A 24,756-nucleotide genomic window follows, 5' to 3' on the forward strand; every position below is an offset into this window, starting at 1 on the left:
ATTTTAGTGATAAACTACATCTCCCAGAATGCCACGTTTTCATTCTGCTGTTTTTAATCTTACGTGGCTGTAAGGATGTAGAAAAATAAATAGCAGTGGTGACCACAGGGTAAAATCTGTGGTTGTGCGTCAGCTCTCAGTTTGTTTTGTATTCAGATCCTTTTCTTTTATTGTAGGAACTTGTCTCTGTGCCTCTTGTATGACAGATCAATCTTTGTGAGACTGTTGTGTATGACTCCTCACTCGTTTGACAGAGGAGGATTCAAGAATACAAGATATCTGCAGCAGCAGGTTCAGTCACTGGATTTATACTTCAAGCTGTGCAGACGCCAGAAGAACAAAGTCCTAACATGGGGTTAATATAATATTATATGCAAATTGTTCTAAGCGTTTGTGGTAATTTTGTTGGCAGACACGTAATGAGCTCACTGTGTTAAACCTGGTAAACAGGTTACTGATCACAGTAAGAAAGGAGAAAGTATCGACATTCAAAATGTTCTAATTTACTGGGACCAATTTCATCGTCCTCCAGTGTAGTCGAGAAGGTTTAAAGGTAAAAACAACAACAAGAACAACAACAAAGGAGAATCCTCTCCAAGATATAAGATACAAGTCTGGGCAAAAAAAAGAATAAAACTGATAATGTGATTGACGGGGGAGTTTGATTCATCTCAGGTGCAACATACATTTCCCAGAGAAAAGCATAATCTCTTTGAAAAAACAAAAGAGTTGATAACAAGACCACTCGTTTGCAAATAACTGTGTAAAATATATAAATGTGATCTTTACCAACAACTGGTATTAAGTCACAGAAAGTAACGAGCAATTTCAACATTTTAACAAACTGTGGATAAGAACCTAAACTCTCTGAAGAGAAAGTTGGATCAGATTAGACCAAACCTTCTGTTCTGTCATTGCAAGAGAAGCTGAAACAGAGATTTGCAGTAACTCAATAAATACTGTCTGGGCCGTGAACGTGCAACGAGAAAACGGCTTTCAAATAGCTAACAGAAACATCTCACTGACAAAGAGGAACATTCTTCATAAATGTAGAATAAATACTACAACAAAAAAAAAAAACACATTCACTGCTCTTTTTTCCTCCTCACTTAATTTGGAAATCCAAAATCAGAGCAGAACAACATACAAAATGGAACTTTTAGCCTGGAAAAAAAAAATCTTTTTAAATGAATGTACGCTAACTTTTGAAGTGCAGTGTTTTGACGTGAAACCTAAAATATATGAAACGTGTCGGCAGCAAAAAGGACGCAATGCCATAACTCAAAATATCAAGGTGATTTGTTTTTTCGCACTGTGCTAAACTATTCAGACGTGTGAATGATTTGTGGTCAAGTGTTTCGTTAGCTCATTTTAAAATCATCTATATTTTCATTTCAAAAAAGTAATGCATAAAAAGGGAGTATCTCTTGGTGAACATAGTAATTGAGATGAGTCATGAACTAATTATGATCCCACAGTGTCAGAGTGTATTTTCAAATTTTTGTTAAATATTAATGGTTTCAATTTGAAAGAAAAACTGCTAAAGGATACAGGGACAGACCTCATCTTGATTTTAGACTCTCCTCCAGGAATCCATCCCCCTCTAACCTCCCACATCAGCTGCCTACGTTGATTCACAATGTTATTGTTTGTAATAATTTAAAAGATGTGTAATGATTTCACAGAACCTTTGTCGCTGCTCTCTGGTGGAGAGAGCTTGTGAATAATGTCGACATGTGCAAGTACAATGAGGTCTCTATTTGAGATAACAGATAACAAAACAGGGCTCCGGATGTAGAGTGGGTTGACCGTTTTCTGCAGGGTTAATCCTCCCATCCATATTTCAGACGCGTGAAAAATTAAATCAAAATGTGACAGATCCTCCACTGAACAAAAATTAAAAAAACATCATAGAGCAGCATGCTGTTGAAAGTGCACACACATACACACTTAAAAGACACACCATGCACCCAAACCCCAAACATACATACATACATAGACACAGACACACACGCACACAGACACAATTTGGCAAAATACTCCTCGGTAGGTTGAACTAGTCTCTTCATCCATGTCCACTCCTCCTCCTCAATGGCAGCTTTCACTCGTGGCTTGTTGCATTCCCTGTTCAAACATAAGACCAATGTGGATAATAGGAGGGATGCAAAATGGCTGCCTCTATATGACGACAGCTATGGCATCAAGTGAAAGCAAAGGATTGATTTTAGCATTTGTCCTCCTCTCCCTCCTCACTGCTCCCCCCTCTTTTCTCTGCAGTCCACTGCTGATCAAAGTAAGGCAGGAAGTATTTAATTTCAGTGTCAATATTTATTTCCCTCTGAACCGCTTGCAGACGGCGCACACCGTTGTCCCTCTCCTCTTACCGGACACTAGAGGGCGGCAGGGCCCTAAAATGACACTCCCGATAACACACTGGCTTCTCACAAACACATAAAAAAAAGGCTCCTTCTTGTCCTTCAACAAACGTCCTCTTCATCACCGCCCCACGCCTTTTCTACAAACAGGTCCTCGCCCCATCTCTTCTTGCAGGTTTCTAAAGCGCCGGTCACAGGCCAGGAGTGAAAAAACTGAGCATGCCTCCATTGCTGCCTAGGCCATGTAGATGAAGGTGTTGATGTCCGCCTCTTCCCTCTTTATGTACTTGTGTTCGATGAGCCACTCGATCTGCTCCTTAATCATCTTCTTCTGTGGCAGGAACATGTTCTTCAGGATCTCCACCAGCTCAGTCTGCAGCTGGGCGTTGCTGATCCTCTTCCTCATCTTCATGATCTGGATGATGGCCTCCTGAGCAGGGAAAAAAAAAGCAAATGAGTTATTGAAGCGAATGTGTGTAAGGAAAAATCAATAGATTTTACTGGGAGTGTTTCAGCTAAACATTTAATTACTAAATATTAGAGAATTCTACAAAATAAAACAAAAGCTGGAATATGGCTGCATGTTTCGGTAATTGATGTTATAAACAGATGGTTGTTTTTTGGCTTGAACATGAAATATCACTGGTATGGCCAGCTTCCCCAATGATCCTGCTTGCACAACATAAACATTCATTTTAAGTGAAACTACTACTGGTTGGTCGGGTTCACTAGAAATTGTTTTTGTTAAATTTAAGGAGAAATTCAATGACTAATGTGTATTTTCCTGAGGTATTTAATTTGCTCATTTTAAAGGTCAGGAAAACAAACGCATGAGCGTTGAGGATTGTGTCAGCAAAGAAAACAAACAGAACAGACTGTGAACAAATCCACAATCTTTAACTTTGGCAGCAAAGATACAACGTTCAAAGACACAAAAATTGTGAAAGTCAAAAATACAGATTCAACATCAAAAGCAAATGTTTTGTTCTTCTCCTTCCACGTCTACAACTGCCCAACATGTACTTAAAATCCTTAGAGACAACGTGAGCGCTGCATTGTCCAACCTGAGTTCGAAGAATTCTGAGCTGAACGATTCCTTCGTTCTCCTCCTCTCTCATTCGCTCAGTGGTCAGCTGCAGTCGACCAATCAGATTGATCTTTCCCCGCTTCTGGACTTTAGAGTTTTTGCTGAGAAAATAACAAAGATGCAAAGACACGATAAGACGATTGATTACCCGAATATTTTTGGTCTGGCAGATGTTTCTGCTGAGGCGTTTGCAAACAACGAGTAAAAACCTGAACATACCTGACGGAACGTGCATAACTAGTACATATTAATCATTTTATATTGAAGTATGAGGCTTTAAAGTGATTTGAAAAATAATGACACTTGGAAACCTCCACATTCTTCAGTATCACACATTTTCTAATCTGTAGAAACACCATGACGTACATGAGGGAGAACTCCTGGTTGACGTAGAAGAGCGTGCTGTCTGTGAAGTCTTTGGGCGAGTTTACCGGAGGGTCGTAAGACAACACCTGTCTCTTCAGCTTGGGGAAGGCAACCAGGGACTACAGGGGGAGAAGGATGAAGAAGAATTATATTTTCAAGCTATAAAACATCATCAATACTCGAGTCGAGTGTGTCTCCCATTACTGCAGCCACATGCTGTATACAGTCAGCTTTCATCATGACACTTGAAAACATCTTTTATTGTCTCCGACAATCTGTTGTAAAAAAGGACTGTACTAAACAGGAAAAAAGTCCCTGCTTACAAATATCAGTGAGCACAGATATATATGCAGACTAGGGCTACTGATAAGTGACGATTGGCTTGTGCGGCACACGCAGCATGTTCTTACCCATGACTGGGAAACAATGTTATTAACCTCAGTGAATGATATTTTTGTAATAAGTGGAATTCGAGTAAAGCGTCAACAGTGTTTCCTCGGTCTGACCCAGAGTGTGCGGCGTAGCTCTGCGTCAGGCAGCTCGGTGGCCAGTTTGAGGTTATCAAAGCTGATCCTCTCTCTGGGTCTCTGGTTCCAGGCGAACAACACGGCGAGCTGGAATGTCGTCACCTCCAGGTCGTACTGGCCTACCTCGTTTTTAAACGTGATCTGAGCAGAGCAGGGGAGAAACCAAGGAGGAGAGGGTGAGACATGTCCTTTACCACAAAGTGTTGCTCTGTGGGTTTGGTGTGGTTTGGTAACCTGACAGCTCCTGACACTGCCCGCCCTCTCCCCACGTTAAGCTTCCTGTTTTCTAATGTGCTCTTTGCCAACAAACAGAGGAAAGTAGCAGAGTAAATATGGATGTAAGCAATGTGGTGTATACTTGACTCTTATTCTGGTAAACCTTTGGTACTTTAAAGTTATTATCCATAAGATTCTTTCTGCAAACAGTCCAGCCTTTTTAGGAGGAGAAATGAGACTATAGAAATATAGAGCAGCGAGGATTAGAAGAAGATGACTCAACAATGAGCGGAGAGGAAAGAAGGGTCATAAAGAAAGATAAAGATGAGGGAGAAGAGAAAGAGATTGGAGGAACAAAAAGAAACATTAGTGCCAGTAATTTCCAAACCTAATTTCCATTGCCAAGTAGTTTAAAAAGTCTATTTTGACTGCCTGCTGGCTCTGAACGCAGCAGGAACCCTGCAGAACCCTGATCTGCTGATCGACTCACAATGCCGTTGGACATGAGGTGATGCCAGTGGAGTTTGCGACCGCTGTGGTTCCTCTTGTAGAAGTCCTCCACCTCAGGGATCAGATCCTCCAGCTCTGTGGGCAGCGAGACAAAAACCTTCTCACTGCTTCGTGACCAAGCGCCGGCGTTCAGGATCTTAATGTTCACGCTGTCCGCTGCAGGGATTCCAAAAAAAGAAGAAGAGAGGAGATGCAGCTTTCAAATATATTCTTCCATTAGGAGAACAAGTTGTGTGTGGATAGAAAAATAACCTACAATTTCTCATAGGCTTAAATGCAAAATACTAAATGAAATAACTGAAACAAGTTCACATTCACCGAATACAAATTGCCATTATTAAATTAACTTTTATCCAAAGCACTTTGCAATGTGGCTCTCACTGATCCGTTCATACCAGTTGCAGAGGATTTAGGGTTTAGTGTTTACTGGCTCAAGGACACCTCAACATCCACACAACTTCTTTGAGCAAGAGACCAAACCACAACCTGTTCACTAAAACCAAACTGGGCTTCTCTCCCAACAGACTAAAACTTCAAACACTTCAAAAACGTAAACCCAAATCCTGACTGAACGACGAGATTGCTCTGAAAGTTGTAATTGTATACTGATTTGTACTCTTGGGTCAAAGACGTCAAAGTTTTATGTAAAGTGATTCTGTGGGCGATTACATATCAGCTTGTCTGTCTGTCTGTCTGTCTGTCTGTCTGTCTGTCTGTCTGTCTGTCTGTCTGTCTGTGTGTCTGTCTGTGTGTCTGTGTGTTACCTGGCAGGGTCAGCCTGTGGTGTTTGTGCATCTCTTTGAAGACCTGATTGAGGTCCTCTGACACTTTGATGTCCTGGAACATCCTGGCCAGCTTGTTCACATAATCTGCAGGCATCCCGACTTCCTACAGCCACACAAAGGAGAACAAAACAAAGTACAGATTAATTCACTTTAAACTTAATTTCGTACATTTTTTTTGGTCATATTTACTTATTCTTTGACTGCAAGTTTCCACATTTCAATCCGAATCTGGCTAATTCTTTCAACAGGGGTCAGTAAGAAATTATTATTCTGATTTACACACACTGAGTGGACATTTTTTTATTAAAGAAAAAGCAGGGCTAACAAAGTTAACTGTTAACTAAATGACAATTGGTTGCATTTCTTGCAATTGCTTTCCAGTAAAATCTCCTGCTGATTCACCAGTGGAAAAACTAAGCATCAAATATTGACTCTGCGTGAGCAGCGACAGCTCAGAATGGACCAGGATGAAAGTACAAACAAAATTCAAAGTAAAACTCTGGATCATAGAGATTCTGTTGCAACACAGCTTTGATTTGAAAGTGAAGGCTCACCACAACAGCATGGTTATCCCTGATGCATTTGAAAGTATTAGATTTAATGTTCTTCATCGTTCTGTAGAAAGCTTTGTTTCTATTTTTAGTATATATTCTGCATTCAAGTGTCTGACAAGGAATTGAAGAAAAGTGTAACTCACTCTCAGCCACTCCACCATGTTCTCTTCAATCTCGCTGTCTGCTGAAATGTCCAGTATCAGGCGCCTGGTCAGGTGAGCTTTGTGGTAGCGCATGAACACGTCTTTATTCTGGACGTACTTCAACACTAAGAGCTGCAGGCAGAGACCATGAAAGAACAGATCGGTGTGAAAAAACAGAGTGAAAAATAAACAGTTACCTAAAACAACTAGCTTTAGGCGAACAGTGCGGAGACTCACCACTTCTTTGAGTTTGAGCTCGATTTCCTCTGAGGTGAGTTTCTTGCTGAGGGGAGTTTTCCTCAGCAGCATGTCACAGTAGTTTGCCAGCAGCTCTGGACACTTTGACTCCGGCTGAGTCTTCATACCCACACTGGTGGAATGGGGTAGACGCACACATTTACATACAGACCATAACATTGTGACGGGTTGTAATCAAACTTAAAGGCAATCTTGCATTCTAATACAAGGTCATTCCACATTTACAAGGACAAAACAGATCGTTCCCCCTCCTCACCCTTTCTGTTTCAGAGGCAGCTCCAGCTTGAAGATTGTGGCATCATTGACAACGGCTTTGTAAGCCTATAGAGGAAGGGAAACAGACAGCATGTCAAAGTGGTCAAGTAGGGCTGACAATACCGTTTTTATTGTTTATCAATCAGCATGTTATGCTTTTGCTGAATTCATTTTTAATGTTGTCAATAAAAAGTCAGTGAAAAAAATAAATTAAACTAATTCCTATGATTTCTGTGAGTCCAGGCAACATCGGACCACATTTTTGTCCATGCCTCAGAAGAATGTGAAGTAGGATGAGGATGATGATGTTGGAACTGTATTGTGGTCTCAATATGGATCATTCATCATTCATCGTCTACTGCTTTATCCATTTAAGGGTCGCGGGGGGGCCCAGCTAACATTGGGCGAGAGGCGGGGTACACCCTGGACAGGTCGCCAGCCTATCACAGGGCCACATACGGTCAATTTAGCGTCTTCAATGAACCTAACCACATTCTGCATGTCTTTGGACTGTGGGAGGAAGCCGGAGAATCCCACGCATACACGGGGAGAACATGCAAACTCCACATACAAAGGCCCTGGTTGAACCGGGATTCGAACCCAGAACCTACTTGCTGTGAGGCGAAGTTGCTAACCACTACACCACCATGCAGCCCTCCAATATGGATTATTCAGAATCTCTAACTCTCTGGCCATTAAGCACAAATATTACATTTGATTTATTATATTTATGAGGCAGTTTTCCAGCCAAAACTAAAAAAGAAAATACTTATTTGCTACCTCCACCCCTCTCCGTTTGTTGCTCTGTTTATTTTAGGCAGCAGGATTATGCAAAAAACACAGAATGGATTTCCACAAAGCCCATTAAGAACCTATAAAATTATGGCATGGATCCAGACAAAGGGGTAGATCCAGAAATTTTACATCTCTTTGTTTAACATGGTTCTTTTTTATATTATCACCTTTTCCCTGGAAGCAAATCCCTTTAGCAGAGATACAAAAAATATTGAATGTTTGAATTTTTCATTCAGCCATTTCAGGGGTTCAGAATTTCTTTATTGTGTGAAGCTATGGAGGTCAGATGACACAGACCTTATCTCTTGCTGTGAGGAAGCGAGGGTCGTCCTGGAACGCCTCCTTTACCAGTTTACTGAAGCGGTTGAACAAAGTCAGCAGCTGCTCCACGTACTTCTCAGAATCCTGGATTAACAGAGACACACAAACAAACACACACTTCAAACTGTTGTACACCTTTTACAACTTTTTTTTTCACTTAACCTTTGGTTATTCATGAATAATGTGCTTTTCATCAATTTTGGTATCTGCTACCAAAAGTCAGTCAAATGCAACAGGAACTCTTCACTGTCAGAATTTTGATGATAAATAACTATAAAGAAGTAAAAAAAAAAATACAACATCATTCAAAATAAAGCTTGTGCTGGTGACATCCATGATTCCAAAATGAAGCACCTCTTGAAGGAGTCCATGTACCTCTTTGCTTCCAGGACTGGTACTGTACAAGTTTGGGTTTAATGTGTTGGCTGAACAGGAGATGGAGGGGAGATGTGCTGACTAACTGCAAGTGTAATAAGTGTGGGTGCACGCACATACACTAGTGATAGTCTCGGCAGCAGCCACCATGTCTGCCAGTCCAGCGTAGACGATGTGTTCTTCCAGGTCTTTCAGCATTGGCTCGATCCCGCTGGGAACCTTGTCCATCAGCGAAAACATGAGTTGCAGCTCTGCATCATGAAGAAGAACTCAGCGTTACACGCAGGAGGGGAAACATAGCGGCAGAGTCCAAAACCTTTATGCACCCATGGGGTATTCAGTTACTCACCTGTGGTTACAGGTGAGTAACTGAATACTACTCGTACAACTGAATAATCGATGACTTGCAATATGAAGACTCAACTATGCATGAAGTTCAACAAAGCAAAAGCAGGAAAAGTTAAAGACAAATGCTCATCCACTATGACGGAAATTTCCCTCAAGACGCTCCTGATATATCACGCTCCCGAGAATGGGACAGACAGACGGGCAAGCTGAAAACATAATTAACAGTCACATGTCGTGTATGTTGACAGCAGTGCAGCAGCATCACTCCACTCACTGTCTGTCTCGTTGCGTTTGATCATCCCCGGACATTCAGCTAAGATGGTCTCCTTGAACGAGGTCACCAGAGCGTTCACACAACATTCCATAAGCTGCGGGCACACAGAAGAAAGCAGAGACTCACTGAGAGGGCAGCTGTGGAATAATTGATCAGCCATCACTTACATTTCATGACATTCGCCAAAGGTCAGAAACTACTCTCACAGCCGCTCTCGAGAAACCCAGTCAACATGTGAGTCTGTGGGACTCTTAACAAACCCTGGTTTGTTTGTGATTGTAAAACCTGAATAAAACTGAAAGTAAAGCATCAAGAAAACTGGCTTTCCCACATGAGCTGAATGAATAAAACTGTAATTTGTGTGGTAAAACGCAAACATAATCAACCAATTTATAAAAGTGTTATGTTGTGTGTATTCTATTACCTGCAAAGATGGATAAAGTTTCTGCTCAGATCATAATCTAGTGAATAAATCTTAATGAATGCATTTCTGACCTCCTGCAACACTGACGTATAGATCTTCATCAAACATGTTCATGTAATTATTTAGGTGCAACTATCAACTGATTTATAATTATCAAACTTTTTAGGAAACATACTGTAGGTAATGTGACAAGATGACCTGAAAATTTAGATAACAAAAATAAATTCAGGATGCACAAGGGAAAATATTTGGCAAGAGAACCTGAAAATAAACATGAACTGACAAAAAAAAGACACTTACTGCTTGAACAGAGTTACATTCACGACGTGTCTCTAGATATCTAAGTGCTCTCTTCTCCTCTTCTCTCAACTTCGCGTCTGCCTAAAGAAAAACACACGTGTCAAGAATCAAGGTTACACAAAGTCTCTCGTTCACAAAGTCAAGGTTGCATCTTTGGGTAGTGTTGTCTGCAAAGTGTAGCTCAGAAACTCAGATTTGCAGTCCAAAATTCCATTAAACATTCACCCTGGCCAAGAGTATAATCAAGCTAGGTCAGGTAACGTGAACTCATTGAGGGTGATGTTAATAGGTTGAATTAATTTGTAGGTACCTTTAACGGCATTCGTCTTTTCACCAGAGTATTACACACAAGCACTTCTACTTTTGGTAATCAACAATATTGTGGCCTACATATTTCATGTAGTTCTGGACGCCGTTTTGTTGCAGATAGGACGGTGCCTGTGTTCTGTAGAACCTCTCCGTGGAGTCGAGGTAGGCTTTCTCAAAGTTATCCCTGTAGATTTGCAGCTTGTCCTCGGGGTTAGAACACAGGTTCACTGGAGTGAGAGAAGGACAGACAGTCACTGTAGTGGTTGTTCTGAATCAGTTTTCTCAATAATCAATAGATCATCCCATCCCCATATGTAAAGGTTTGCTTGCACACATTAGTTATGAAGTGTCCGTCCCTGCGTTTCCCTGCCACGCCACGTTTCTGCCCGTCCTTACCGTACGACTCTCGTACTCCTATCACCAGCTGGGAGTCAAAGGCCTCCCCCAGCCTCTCGGCATGGACCAGCTTCATGGCGCTGTCCTGTAGGCGACTCTTGATGTTGGAAAAGATTGACTCGTTCCACGTGTCCAGCATCAGCTGGAAGGGAAAAAAAAAGATAGAGGCAGTAATATAGGTGCAGCAAAAATGTTGAGTGATCAAGTTACCGTTCCTTTCCTGCCATCCAACTAGTCAGACTTATAGACTTCCTTTCCTTAACCACCTCCAGCTCTACAGCTCTACAACACTATCTCAAAATGAAACCAACAACAAAAGAAACATATACAACACAATTTTACTTTATAATTCTCTAAATGTAATTCTTCACACGCTGCTTTTAGACTCACATCTGCCCCTCCCCAGCTGTGGGGTTTTCCCACCTCCCCCCTTTCACCTTGCGTACGATGCTGTCCTCCATGTTCGCTTTCTTGTTGCTGCCCTGTTTGCCCATGAGCGTGATCTCCAACTGACAAAAGGGTTTGGGCAGGATGTCGCACTGGGTGAAGAACTTCCTCCACTCGACAATGTAAGCTTTTAGCAGCGCCGTATCATCCTGGTGGCTCAGCACACGCTGCCATGGCAACAGATGCATGGAAAAGTTAGAGATGGCACCAAAACTATACTATATATGTTATAAAACTCTTTTCTTTTGTTGCCTGCTGCAACAATAGCTCTACATGTCTCTCATATGTCTTTCACTTTACGGACGACATGCGGTGAAGAATGGCAACATCTAAACGATGGAGCAGAACAATGTGTTTGTCCAATTCTGAAGTTTGTGCGGATCAACACGTGGTGAACATTAAATACAGTCACTCATCCTTCAATCAAAAGTCCAGGTTTTCATGTACAAATTGGGGACAACATTTATTTCTCTTTAAGTTCCTCTCACAAATCAACCGTCCTCTCTCTCTCTCATCTAACTTCTATATTGAGTGAGGGGAAATCATCTCCTCCTTTTTCATAGTGGAAAAAACGCTATTAAAGATTACATTTCTGCTGCCTGATGACAAAACATTAGGTTGCCTAATTCCTTTCTCCTCACACACTGTATGAATGTGAAAGTGTTTTGCTGGATTTTCATTTATTTAGCAAGACGGCATGAATTAATGCTGAGGGGGAGTGCTGCATATTATATATACACTGAACAAAATTATAAACGCAACACTTTTGTTTTTGCCCCCATTTTTCATGAGCTGAACTCAAAGATCTCAAAGATCTATGTACACAAAAGGCTTATTTCTCTCAAATATTTTTCACAAATCTGTCTAAATCTGTGTTAGTGAGCACAAGATAATCCATCCACCTCAGAGGTGTGGCATATCAAGATGCTGATTAGACAGCATGATTATTGCACAGGTGTGCCTTAGGCTGGCCACAATAAAAGGCCACTCTAAAATGTGCAGTTTTACTGTATTGGTGGGGTCCGGGGGGACCTGTTGATCAGGTTGTTGATTGTGGCCTGTGGAATGTTGCTCCACTCCTCTTCAATGGCTGTGCGAAGTTGCTGGATATTGTCAGGACCTGGAACACGCTGTCGTATACGCCGATCCAGAGCATCCCAAACATGCTCAATGACATGTCCGGTGAGTATGCTGGCCATGCAAGAACTGGGATGTTTTCAGCTTCCAGGAATTGTGTACAGATCCTTGCAACATGGGGCCGTGCATTATCATGCTGCAACATGAGGTGATGGTCGTGGATGAATGGCACAACAATGGGCCTTAGGATCTCGTCACGGTATCTCCGTGCATTCAAAATGCCATCAATAAAATGCACCTGTGTTCGTTGTCCATAACAAACGCCTTCCCATACCATAACCCCACCGCCACCATGGGTCACTCGATCCACAACGTTGACATCAGCAAACCGCTCACCCACACGACGCCATACACGCTGTCTGCCATCTGCCCTGTACAGTGAAAACTGGGATTCATCTGTGAAGAGAACACCTCTCCAAAGTGCCAGACGCCATCGAATGTGAGCATTTGCCCACTCAAGTCGGGTACGAGGGCGAACTGCAGTCAGGTCGAGACCCCGATGAGGACGACGAGCATGCAGATGAGCTTCCCTGAGACGGTTTCTGACAGAAATTCTTTGGTTATGCAAACCGATTGTTGCAGCAGCTGTCCGGGTGGCTGGTCTCAGACGATGTTGGAGGTGAAGATGCTGGATGTGGAGGCCCTTATCTCGGCAAAGGAGAAGTGCTCGATAACACAGATTTAGAAAGATTTGTGAACAATATTTGAGAGAAATAAGCCTTTTGTGTACATAGAAAAAGTCTTGGATCGTTGAGTTCAGCTCATGAAAAATGGGGGCAAAAACAAAAGTGTTGCGCTTATAATTATAATTATGTAATTTTGAAATATCATCGTTATATGAGGGGTTGTGTGACCTCTTTAGCCCTTCTCACCACACAAGGGAAATATTTTAGAAACTATGACGAGACAGTTATCTGTTTGTCCTTGTGCTGCTGCAGCTTTTACATTAACCTGACAACATTTTGCTCAGACTTCTGTTGAGCTGAAATCGTTTCAGAAATGTTAGAAGTTCGACCTGGTAAGATTGTCATGGTGGCTTTAGTGACCGGGTCGCTTATTCAGACATGAGACCAATATATTGAGCTGCCAAAATATGGCAGTTCAATTATAGGCAGTTTGCCAATTATTAACAAACACACAAATAACAAATTAACAGCTCAAACACACTTATACACACACTACTTACAGTCTGTGCTTGTTTGATGAAGTCTAGTATGTCTTCTTTGAGGGCTTGGTGGATCTTGGCGGGTCCTTTATCATCCCATAGACACACAGCATGGACATCTCTGGCAGGCAGGAAGGAAACGAAGGGTACGTTGCTGAAGTTCATTCAAGTTCAATTATTAAAAGTGAATGAGAATGTGTCTAAAAAACGGCGCATCTGATATAAAAGCCATCTATCTTTTTAGCAACAAAACCTAATTCAAGAGAAGTCTCTGGAGGCTTAAAACGGTGTCAGAATGTCAATGTCCCCAATTTCATGGAGAATCAAAGCACTGAGGGCCACAGCATGTACGCATGAGCAGGACGAAATGGAGCAGCGGTCACAGGACCAGGTTGTAATTTTCCCCCAACATCGAGGTCACTGACAGACTGAGCTGGTCCCCTGTGTAACTCAGTTTGTGGTGTAACACACACAGCCAACTGCTGCCCAGGAGAGGCTAAACATTACTCTCTTAAACTTAAATATATATATATATATATATATATATATATGTATGTGTGTGCGTGTGTGTGTGGGGCTGCCCGAGCTAGCTCAAACAAACTCTCTTCCTTACTTTTAATCTCAAGTCAAAACATTATGCTGCAACTAATCTCAATATACCCACATGGTATATAATTGGCTTTCCAGAGCTCATGGACACATCAACATGTTCCTGTTCCTCAGCTTGTTGTCTTTCTTAAGACCAAAATCATCAGCAATCGCAAGCTTCCTCTCCTTCACCACTTTTACTGTCCACCCGATCCCCTCTTATATAAGTGTAGGTAGTATTTACCTCAAGTAATATTGCAGTCTGGACAACATATGACACCCTCTATATTCTAAGACACTAGATTTGGACAAGAGAAAACAACAACCAATTTGACAGCTTGAGTTGTAATGCGCTTATTTAATCAACCTCAAACCTGTTGTGATCACAACTACCAACATCACAACTAGGGAAGGGATGATAACCCACTATTTTTTGTCCGATCTGATACCGATCCTGCAACCTTGAGTATCTGTCGATACCGATCCGATACTAATCTGATACAATCTTTTCCCCACTCGTAAAATAAAATATTAATAATGCATTGTTCGTGACGCCCTTTGCATAACCTAGCCATCTAAAACCTCATACTCAACTGTGAAACAAATAATCAACTCCCCTAAAGTGAACCCACATACATAGCCAGCAACATGACTTAGTTATGGAATACTGCTGATTATTCCTCACAGAACTTTTGGCCGAATTTTTTGTGGTCAGCACCATAAAAAAACCATTTGAACTGTAAACTGTTAATTAAATAATAATAAATTAACATAAAAATATGATGCCGGAATGTCGTTCAAGGCTTAGTTTATACGAAAATAGGCATTTATTTGGTATTTTTACTGTAATGAATCGGGTTGTATTTTACTTTTTATTTCTTCTGATAACCAATCCAGTCATTTTGGCAAAAATTTCCCCAAAACCGATATGGAATATTGGATCAGGACCTCCCTAATCACAACCACATCCGATTTTATAAGGAAACCCCAAAGCATGGAACAAAATGACTATTATTATAAAAGTGCATGAATAAACTTTTTAAATGTAATTTTCTATTCAGTGAGGGATCTACATCAAGTTGTGGAAGGTAAATGATGGAAACAAGACACATTTCCGTCCCAGTGAGTGGGACACGTCCCACAACAAGCTTACCACCAATTTTATGACATTGTGGGGGGATTATGTAAAGCAACACCACCTGTTGGTAAAAACTAAGCCTATTGCAAGTGTGTGCTGCTGAAATGCACCAAAATAGCATTAGCTTAGGAGGACTGCTTTGCTGTTCTGTGTTCAATGTAAGAAGGCAGCTGTTTTTTTCGCCTCTGAAGCTGAGGCAGCAGCAGCAGCTGATCCTGCACTGGACCCCTGCCTTAAATAAAGCAGAGAGCATCTCTTACGAGAACAAGTCGAACCACTGTTGCTTGGTGACGGTCTCTTGTCTGAGCAGCTTGAGAGCGATGGGTCGCATCAGGTCCCACTTGTCCTCAAACTGCAGGGACCCCTTGTTCTGCAAGAGAGACATGGCATGGGTGGAATAGGAGGAAGAACGGGAAGGATGAGAGACAGCGGTGAGACGGAAGAAAGCGAAAAGAGACGGCAGACAGAAATACAGATGTACACAAAGACATTCGTAAAAAAAATTCAGATGGGCAAAAGGCAGAGGGCGTTGAATTGAACACAAGGAAAAGATAACATGTATTCATTTAAAATAGTATTCACTAAAATCTTGTTTTTTAATTCGATTTACCTCACTTATACAACAAATCAACTTCTTGCAATGCTTCATTTAAGCCATTTCAAATGTATTTTCACTGAAATATCCAGGAGTTAGAGGCCATGTTCATAGGTCTAGTTTATTACCGTAAAGAAAACTAATTCTTAACATTTCACTCATTTAACGCTGCACCTAATATTTATTTTCCCTAAAGGCCAATGTCTCCAATTATCACCAAACTATTGGTCTTTAAAATATCAGCAATTGCCCATCACAGATCACATGTAATCTCCGGGGAATTGATACTATCGATACGAAGGTTTGCTTTGGGATATCGCGTTTAAAAAAAAGAGGACCCATCACTAGTTAGTTCACATAACAAACAATTTGTTATTTACCATTGAAACCTTTCTTGTGTTTCAACAAGCATGTGATCAAACCGTCGCCAGAGAATATTTTAAAGAAATGCCACATATATTTGGCAAATTATACGATGGTAATTAAGATTCCATTTTCAGAAGTAGCTCCCGAGTCGTGACATGATCATACAAGTACATGATCAAACAGCACATAAGCTGCATTCAACAGTCAGTGTTTCCCCTAGGTTTACTGGTTGGGGGGGGGGGGGGGTTGGAGCTCATAAGGGTTAGGGTTCACAAGTTTCATCCACAATCTTTCATACAGGAATGAGGAATAAGGTGTATAAGGAAAGTGGCCTGAACTGACTTCTCTGCTTGATATTATATGTAAAATACAAAAAAACTGAAATATATAAATATATTTTATTTATTAAAATCAATTTTAAATTTCAGGGGGGGCGGGGCGCCCTCCCAATTCAATTGTAACGATATCGATATCGTTGATTCCATCATTGGGGAGGGGTGTGGCCTGAGGGGAGGGGGGTGGCCTGAGGGGGAGGGGGAGGGGTGTGGCCTGAGGGGGAGGGGGGAGGGGGCTGGTTACCACTGTGATGTTGACGCGGGGAAGGGTGTACAGTGTCGGGGTGAATTCTCCCCCTCGAACCGGGGTCTCCGGTGTTGGGTTGAAGTATTGGAACGGTCCTCCGTGCAGCGGTCCTCCGTGGCCGAGGTGGCGGACCGGGGTCACGTCGGGTAACAGCGGCGGGGGACGGGGACGGGTCCGACGGTCCGGTTCTGTTCGGGTCCGGCGGATAAAACCGTCGGCGAAACAGACGCCGGAGTTCAGCGACGACAGCGGTTACAACTGTGACCACAGACGCGCCTGCTTGTGCTTTTAATTCACACGTTGACACGATTAGAACACGTGCACGTGGGTCGCAGCGAAGGAAATAAATGTCGTCGCTTTAAAAAAATGAAATATATGAAGGCGAACAGTTGAAATCCGCACAGAAATACGAGATATTCAAGTGGTTCTTACCTTTAACAAATTCGAAGTCGCCATGTTTCTTCAACTTATCACCTCGCGGAATCTCGCGAGACGTTGCGCTCCAGCTGGCTGGAGATTAGGTCATAGCAACCTGCCCCGAAATGTACAGCAGGAGTCATGTCGCTGGAAACCACAGAGGTGACATATTTAGTGCGTCTATCGAAGTCAAAGTACGAGTACCGCGCAGTAGAAGTACTCCCTTGCAATTTCAATGAAAGTATGCAAGTACAATCAGGATAATGTACTTGCAGTGTTACAAGTAAACGGACTCAAAGCTGTGAAAACAAAACAAAAAATCCTTGTAAACTATTGTGAGGCGATATTTTTTTTATTTTTCAAGTTTATTAGGGAATTGATCAAGTTTATTATATCATATATATGTATTTATATGGTGTTATGTTCTTTTATTTAGAGCAGGAACTACATAATAAATAGATACATAAATGTACCTAAGTAACAGGTACATTTATTTTGAGTGGAAAACAACAACTTTTACACTACTATACATTATATGATTAGATTATTATTACCCACATATTAACATATATATAGACCTAACAGCAGGATTCTACTGTTGTTGGACTACAATTAATATTTTTATTTCAATCATGGATTAATCTCCTGATTATTTCGACAGTCAATTAATTAGAAAATAATCAGAAAAAACTGAGAATCCCTTGTTTGTTTGTTTTTTGTGCAACCATTAATCCGAACGTCAATGTTAGGGCTATGGAACAATAATGACATTCAAATTTGATAGTTAAAGTGGTCAAAATAATGAGAGTAAATGCAATATTTCATCTCAATAGAAGCTGGAGCAATGAAATGTTGGTTTCTTTGCGTGAAAACGGGTTAGTCAGTATTTCAGATGTACTTGTATATCCAGTGATTTAAAGGCATCTTATTTCTTTATTCATCTTCGTTTCATTCTACTCGATCTTATTGGTGGACCAAAGTAGATTGATTGGCATGAACACTTTTAAAATAAGGTTTTACTCTCCCCTCTGGTGGTCATTGTGTGTCATTGTGTCTTTTAAATAAAAAATAATACATTGAAACAATCAACGAAAGACTGAATAAGTAAATAAATAAATTGAATTTTATTATATATATTATATTTCTGCGATTCAGATTTTTATGAAGAATCAGTTCAAGAGTGTGATGAAAAGAATTATATATGTTCCAAAACTTCAGTGATACTTCATTCATAGGAGTATCACAGTGAGTCTAGTATTCATAAACCCGGAGAAGCAAAAGTATCATCAGCTAAATATCATGTATCAAAAGTGCAAGTATTAATTCAGCAGTTAAATGTTCCATCCCAGTCATGTGACTGATTTATTATTATGAATAACATTCATAGAAAGTTCATTGTGATGCTTTGGTGTGTATTATTTTACTGTAGTAGCTGCTAAAAGTGGAGCTAGTTTCAACTGCTTAATGAAAAAAAAAGTTCTGCTTTACATCATTTTACAAAGCTAGTACAATATTTCCCTCTGAATTATTCTTGAGTAGAACTCAAAACTCTAAATTACTATAAGTACAGTACTTAGAGTTAACATAGTTAATTCATTTCCATTTCCATTTAAAAAAAACCTTGATGAGGCACTTTTCCTCATGACATGAGGACAATAAACATGAGTTGTTATCTTATCAGCAGGTGACAGTGAAAGCAAGAGGAATCACATTGATGACATCTTTAAAATATCTTTCATCATCAGCTCTTATCTTGAATTGCTCTCACGCTGTCTTCAACACATTAACATCCACACACACAAACACACACACACACACACACACACACACACACACACACACACACACACGCAGAGATAAGTCAACGAGCAATCTTTGCCCTTTGAGTCAGTTAATCATTCAGCTCCTGCTCCTTGAAGGTCAGTTAGTTAAAAGCTCGAAACCGAGGACTCACCCATCACGTGCATATGACATGGCTCCGAAACAGTCCGGAGATGAATCCAGGGAAGTGAGCTGTGAGAACCAGAGCACTGGACTCATGGAGAGGATCCGGAAATTCATCCCCAAGGATGTTCTTACCTGGTGAGTGGGGAGATGAGAGGAAGAGGAGCAAGTTAGCGTATTTACATGCATCTCTGGAGCCCAAGTCTCTCAGCACCGTCAGCGGTCTGAAATAAACACTGCTGGAATCTTATTCTATTAATATTGAAGGAACTCTTTATAAGGGCCGGAAAAGTTGCAGGACATTGCAAACGGATTGTGAACATTTAGCACTTGATGCATTATTTATAAGTAATCATTTTTATTGTTGAATTATTTCAAATTGATAAAAAACCCACTCCATGTTTTCTTACTGGCTCACTAACATTTATGATGCAGCCTTTTGGCTCAGAGGGGTCTCTAATGGACTTTAGTGCCAGCAAAATCCCATGTCATACCAGAGGATGATGTTACAACTTGCATGGCAACCCCAAAATTGTTCTCATTAATGGCTTATAACTGGACTATATGGTTTTATGACTATAAATATGGGATGACAGAGGTATTTTGACAAAATTTGATTTTTAAAAATAAAACAGTGCAATTTGTCAAAGACAAATATCTTTCTTATTTTTTGTTCTTCTTCACTTACTTAATTGTCAATACACATCAGAAATTACGTACCATGCTGCACATGACGATAAAAGTGATGAAACATATTTCCCGTACATTTTATTTTATTTTAAATTGGTAAAAATTAGACCCATGGTTCAAAACTTTTTTTCGCTTGTGTCCACTTTAAAATAAGGAATGTCTAATACAGGCCCCTTGTCATGATTTTAGAATTTCACCTAAAAGAAGTTCCCTCTGTTCTCATATGGATATTGTCATTTAAATGCATATTTGTGGCCCAGAAATTGCTATATTACGTGTTATTGGATTTTTTCCTTTCAAGGGCAAAAATCTGCTCCAAGGTCCAAAACATTAAAAACATTATTACAATTTGCCGCTTCGCCGCTCTGTTCTCCCACAGGCAGCTGGCCAAGACGTTGGCCATGGGTCAGGGCCTGGCCTTGCTCATCTGCGGGACGGCCATCTCCTCCCAGTACCTGGCCACAGACTTCCAGGTGAACACGCCCATGCTGCAAAGCTTCTTGAACTACTCTTTGCTGTGTGTCACCTACACGACCATGCTGCTCTGCAGAACAGGTAATCCCATCACTCAGGGTCTGAACACCTGAGATCACCTGCAGCATACTGAGTAATGAATAGAATGATAGCAGTAATACTAAATCTTTCTGTTTTATATTTAGTATCGCGTCATTTTTAGTTTTGTGCTAAATTTCCGACTACAAATCATGAGAACAATGTGATATACAAGGCATCTGTAATCAACTGTACTTAAGTCCAAATCAGCAGTGATTTAGCCGTGGTGGTGGTGAAATCGCCAAATGTCAATACTGAAGTTCAGGCCTGTTCCCCTTTAAAACGTAGGGGATGGCAATATCTTACAGATTCTGAAGCGCCGAGGCTGGAAGTACCTTCTGCTCGGGCTGGTGGACGTGGAAGCCAACTACACTGTGGTTAAAGCATACCAGTACACCACCCTCACCAGCGTACAGGTGGGTGGAGGCTGTGTTTGTGTGGGTGTCACGGCTGTAGCTGGTATCATGAAAACAGGGCCCCCTATTCATCAAACTGCCAAAAGTGAAATTCATAACTTCAAGGAAGGATCAAAGTTGCTTTAACTTTAACTCCTACTCACAAACTTGAAGAAAAAAAAACACAAGACTAGGTTGATGGTAAAAAGTCACAGGAAGGCCAGCCTAACGTTTTCAAAAGACGAGAGAGACTCATCCAAACTGAGGTGGAAGCTGTTCCCCAATCTACAAAGCCCGGACTGCGAAGGCTCTGTCTCCTTTGTTTACAGTCTCGGCTTTGGAGGAGACAGGAGAGCTGAATTTGAAAAATAGGAAAAATACACATAATGCCAACATTAAAAGCAAAATTATGAAAAAATGTACAGTTTCCCGTGTGTGTTTTTTAAAAGAATCTTGTGTTCGTAAAGAAGAACTGAGATGACACGTGATTTTTTTTTCTTCTTTTGGGATATTTGTGTTGACACCTACATGTTCCTGTCTCCAGCTGCTGGACTGCTTTGTGGTGCCGGTCCTGATGATCCTGTCCTGGTGGGTTCTGAAGATACGCTACAGGCTGGTCCACTACATAGCAGTCTGCATCTGTCTCCTCGGGGTGGGGGCCATGGTGGGGGCCGACCTGCTGGCTGGACGAGACCAGGGCTCCAGTAAGAACTTCCTTGAAGGGTTTTTTCAAAATTTCCTTTTTTTTTTGTGAGTATTGTGTAGTACAGGTAAACTCACTGCACCGCCACCAGGCCAGTCAGTGTTATTCTCCCGACGATTGTTTCTCTCCTCTCCTCAGCCTCAAACATCCTGCTGGGTGATGGTTTGGTGCTGCTCAGCGCGACGCTGTACGGCGTGTCCAACGTGTGCCAGGAGTACACAGTGAAGAACCTGAGCAGAGTGGAGTTCCTGGGCATGCTCGGCCTCTTCGGCACAATCATCAGCACCGTACAGATGTAAGCGTTCGTGGGTGAGATCATGTCTCAGGACCCATCCAGCATCGTGATTCATCCCGTGTTTTTTCCTTACGTGCAGGGTGGTCCTGGAACGCAATGAAGTTGCCAACATTCAGTGGAGCTGGAAAGTCGGTCAGTACACTTAAACATTTGGCAGATGAAAACATTTGATTGACTTACTATATATGATGTTGACGTGTTGAATGTTGATACAGATATGACTTCTTTGTGGTCTCAGATGAAGATGAATGGTAATAAAAAAAATGAAGGGTTTCCTCCGCCGTAAAAACAAACAGAGTGGAAAGCGAAGGGGCCAGAGATGATCGGTGTCGTTTGAATTGTGACTATGAAATAACGGGTTGGATGTTTCTCGTCGCAGGGTTCCTGTTCACTGCCTTTGCGTTGTGTATGTACACTCTGTACAGCTGTATGCCCTTAGTGATGAAGTTGAGCAGCGCCACCGCCGTCAACCTCTCCATGCTCACCGCTGACCTATTCAGCCTCTTCTGTGGGATCTTCCTCTTCCAGTATGATGTAAGCACACACACACACACACACACACACACACACACACACACACACACACACACACACACACACACACACACACACACACACACACACACACACACACACACACACACACACACACACACACACACACCACAAATCACCATGAAAACGAAGGAACAAGAACCATGTGAGAATCCAAAGCCTAATATATCTTATTGGTCTGTTTCCCCAAAAACGACTAAACCATATCAACGATGACCATGAACACGCATTTATTGTGACTGACAATAATGTTTACAGAACCAGATTAAACCACCAGTGGAAATAGTCCTTGCCAATTTAACTGTTTCCTCCCATTTTAGCATCCTAAGCACAAATACGGTACCCAGATGTTTAAGGATTTGTATATAGCCTTTATTTAAAATTTAAAAAATGAAACAATATATTTTAAATCAGTTTGCAATCATTTAAGGTCACCAGCAGGAACCAATGGGCTTGGGTCTGGAGAGTATGGAGAGATAGTCTAACACGATGATGGTTTCAGGCTTTTCATGACACTCGTTGGCAATAGGCGAAATGTAGAATATAAGCAGAGATATCCTTTAGCATCCAGCGAACACACTTGAAGTAGCGCTCTGTCCCACCCAGTGTCTGGGTCACAGTGACCTGCTGAATGTTGCCGTAGTGACACAGCAGCGTTAATGAATAATAACAAGGGTTAAAGTGTAACCTCACTTTGTTTTTACAAAGGCATGCATTTACACATTAATAAACTTGCGAGTTCTTTACACAGTTTGGACTGTGCCGAATCTGAAAATGCCCCATGTGCAATTTATTCACTGGCATTTCCTCAGTGTCCCTGACACGGACACCTCAACAGTAAAACATGATTAATATAATAAAAATAAAGTATTTGAACATTTCTAGAATATTTTGTATGCTACATTTTTATTTAAATCAAGATAACCCTAACCCTAACCCTAACCCTCCTTACATGCTTTGAGAAAATCTCTGCTTTAAATAATAATCTTAAATTTTTTATAGTCCGCCACACACACACATACACACACAATAAATGTTAATTTAACCCATGAAAAATTCGTGAAATAACATCTCCTCCTCCTGTGCCTTGAGAAAAATCATAACCTATGAATATGCAAATGTTGTCCAAAAGATCTATTAGGATAAGATGACGGCCACTCCAGTGAAAAGTTAAATCTTGTGTACGTCTGTGTGACCCTACGGTTTAAAGTTTCCACTTCAGGCTTGTGAAAGTTACTGACTGCCTCCAGTCTGGTTGATATGTCATGAATCCTGCAGGTGAGTCCGTGTCAAACAGAGATTTAGCGTGAGCCCACAGGTGCGTTCCTCCTTCAAATAGTTAAATATAAAAACTCATACATCATTTTGCACAGTGAAGCTGTGAAGTGAAACATCTGAGAGAAGTAACAATAATGCAAAACACCTTTTGTGTGGAGGGGGACTATAAAGCAGCTGTAATCAATATCTTGTGCCAAAAGTGCATCAACTGTGACAAAATAAAAAGAGAAGATGACAAAAATGACCTCAACAAGATTGTTTTCGTGCCTAAACCAAACCAAAGCTTTACCACAAAATGATCACGTCACCTCTGCGGCTCCCCTGAGCCTCACACAACTCATTGTTCAGCTGTCCTGTTTTCAAACTAGCCTTGTCTTTGGCCATTGGATTCAGAGACACGGTTCAGTAATTAGGATTATCAGTTCACAAACAATAAGTTAATTAATAGCCTATCCACTCTTTTCCCTGCCTCAGTTCTCCGGACTCTACCTGGTCTCGCTGGTGGTCATCCTCATTGGCTTCATCACCTTCAACACAGTGCCAACGCCCGCTGCCCCCGCAGACCCCACCACCTCCCCGTCCTCCTCCATCTGTGAGGAGGGACACGGCGGCAATCCGGCGGCCCCTCAGACTGAAATTGCCAAGCAGGAAGTGTCCGTCAGGATCACCACCGAGGAGGGAGAGGATGACGAAGGGGAGCGGCAGGCTAAGGTAGAGAAGAGGAGGAAGAGGAAGAAGAAGAGGAGAGCTTCAGGGTCGTCACAGAGCGACGGAGGAGGGAAAGATGGTGCTGTTGCTGTCGGACACAGCACTAAAATGTGAACAACAGCACAACAACCTGTTGATATATCGTATATATATATATATCTATATTTTTAAACACCCATATTTATTGAATGTTGCTTGTATAGACATGTATAAAATCCACATGAATGAGAGAAGAGTGGAAACAAAAGTGCAAATGCAAACGTAAACAGTGGGACACATTTCATCCTTGAAATGTATAAAGCTACTGTTATTGTTATTGTTATGATGCTGAACAATTAAAAGACAAAATTTGAAAAAGGAGGAGATCTTTACTGTGCAAAAACATCATGTAAACAGAATCACAACAATTTATTTATATTTGAATTAATCTATTTGTTCGTTTGTTGATTTGATTAGCCCCCCCCCCCTTTATATATACTAATCCATTATCTTTTGTTTGCATGTTTTAGAGGCCAATCTACTTATTTTGTTTATTCAAGTGCCTTCTCCTCTTTTTTTGTGTTTCATTTCTCAGTTTAATTTA

At 41.2% G+C, this 24,756-nt stretch overlaps 2 protein-coding genes across 2 annotated transcripts; one reads left to right on the forward strand and one right to left on the reverse strand.

Annotated features, from left to right (window-relative positions):
- Window positions 1-1,440: 1,440 nt before the first annotated feature.
- Window positions 1,441-19,435, reverse strand: LOC118294812 (cullin-5-like). Its single transcript, XM_035621674.2, has 20 exons — window positions 19,008-19,435; window positions 17,069-17,200; window positions 15,354-15,463; window positions 13,389-13,488; window positions 11,056-11,232; window positions 10,619-10,760; window positions 10,304-10,449; window positions 9,914-9,994; window positions 9,190-9,283; window positions 8,688-8,818; window positions 8,169-8,276; window positions 7,078-7,142; window positions 6,801-6,933; window positions 6,564-6,695; window positions 5,846-5,969; window positions 5,062-5,237; window positions 4,335-4,496; window positions 3,829-3,947; window positions 3,440-3,563; window positions 1,441-2,805 (listed from the first exon to the last, which is right to left on the reverse strand). Exons 2-20 carry the CDS (start codon window positions 17,090-17,092, stop codon window positions 2,611-2,613), a joined length of 2,343 nt encoding a protein of 780 aa, XP_035477567.1. The 5' UTR covers window positions 17,093-17,200; window positions 19,008-19,435; the 3' UTR covers window positions 1,441-2,610.
- On the forward strand, window positions 18,979-24,531 carry LOC118294870 (solute carrier family 35 member F2-like). The gene is made up of 8 exons (XM_035621679.2): window positions 18,979-19,135; window positions 20,067-20,242; window positions 20,528-20,655; window positions 21,179-21,338; window positions 21,476-21,632; window positions 21,712-21,764; window positions 22,012-22,166; window positions 23,940-24,531. The coding sequence occupies exons 1-8, from the start codon at window positions 19,026-19,028 to the stop codon at window positions 24,285-24,287; spliced, it is 1,287 nt and encodes a 428-aa protein (XP_035477572.1). The 5' UTR covers window positions 18,979-19,025; the 3' UTR covers window positions 24,288-24,531.
- The last annotated feature ends 225 nt before the right edge of the window (window positions 24,532-24,756 follow it).

The sequence above is a fragment of the Scophthalmus maximus genome, chromosome 11 (assembly GCF_022379125.1).
Source record: "Scophthalmus maximus strain ysfricsl-2021 chromosome 11, ASM2237912v1, whole genome shotgun sequence".
Classification (NCBI taxonomy): Eukaryota; Metazoa; Chordata; class Actinopteri; order Pleuronectiformes; family Scophthalmidae; genus Scophthalmus; species Scophthalmus maximus.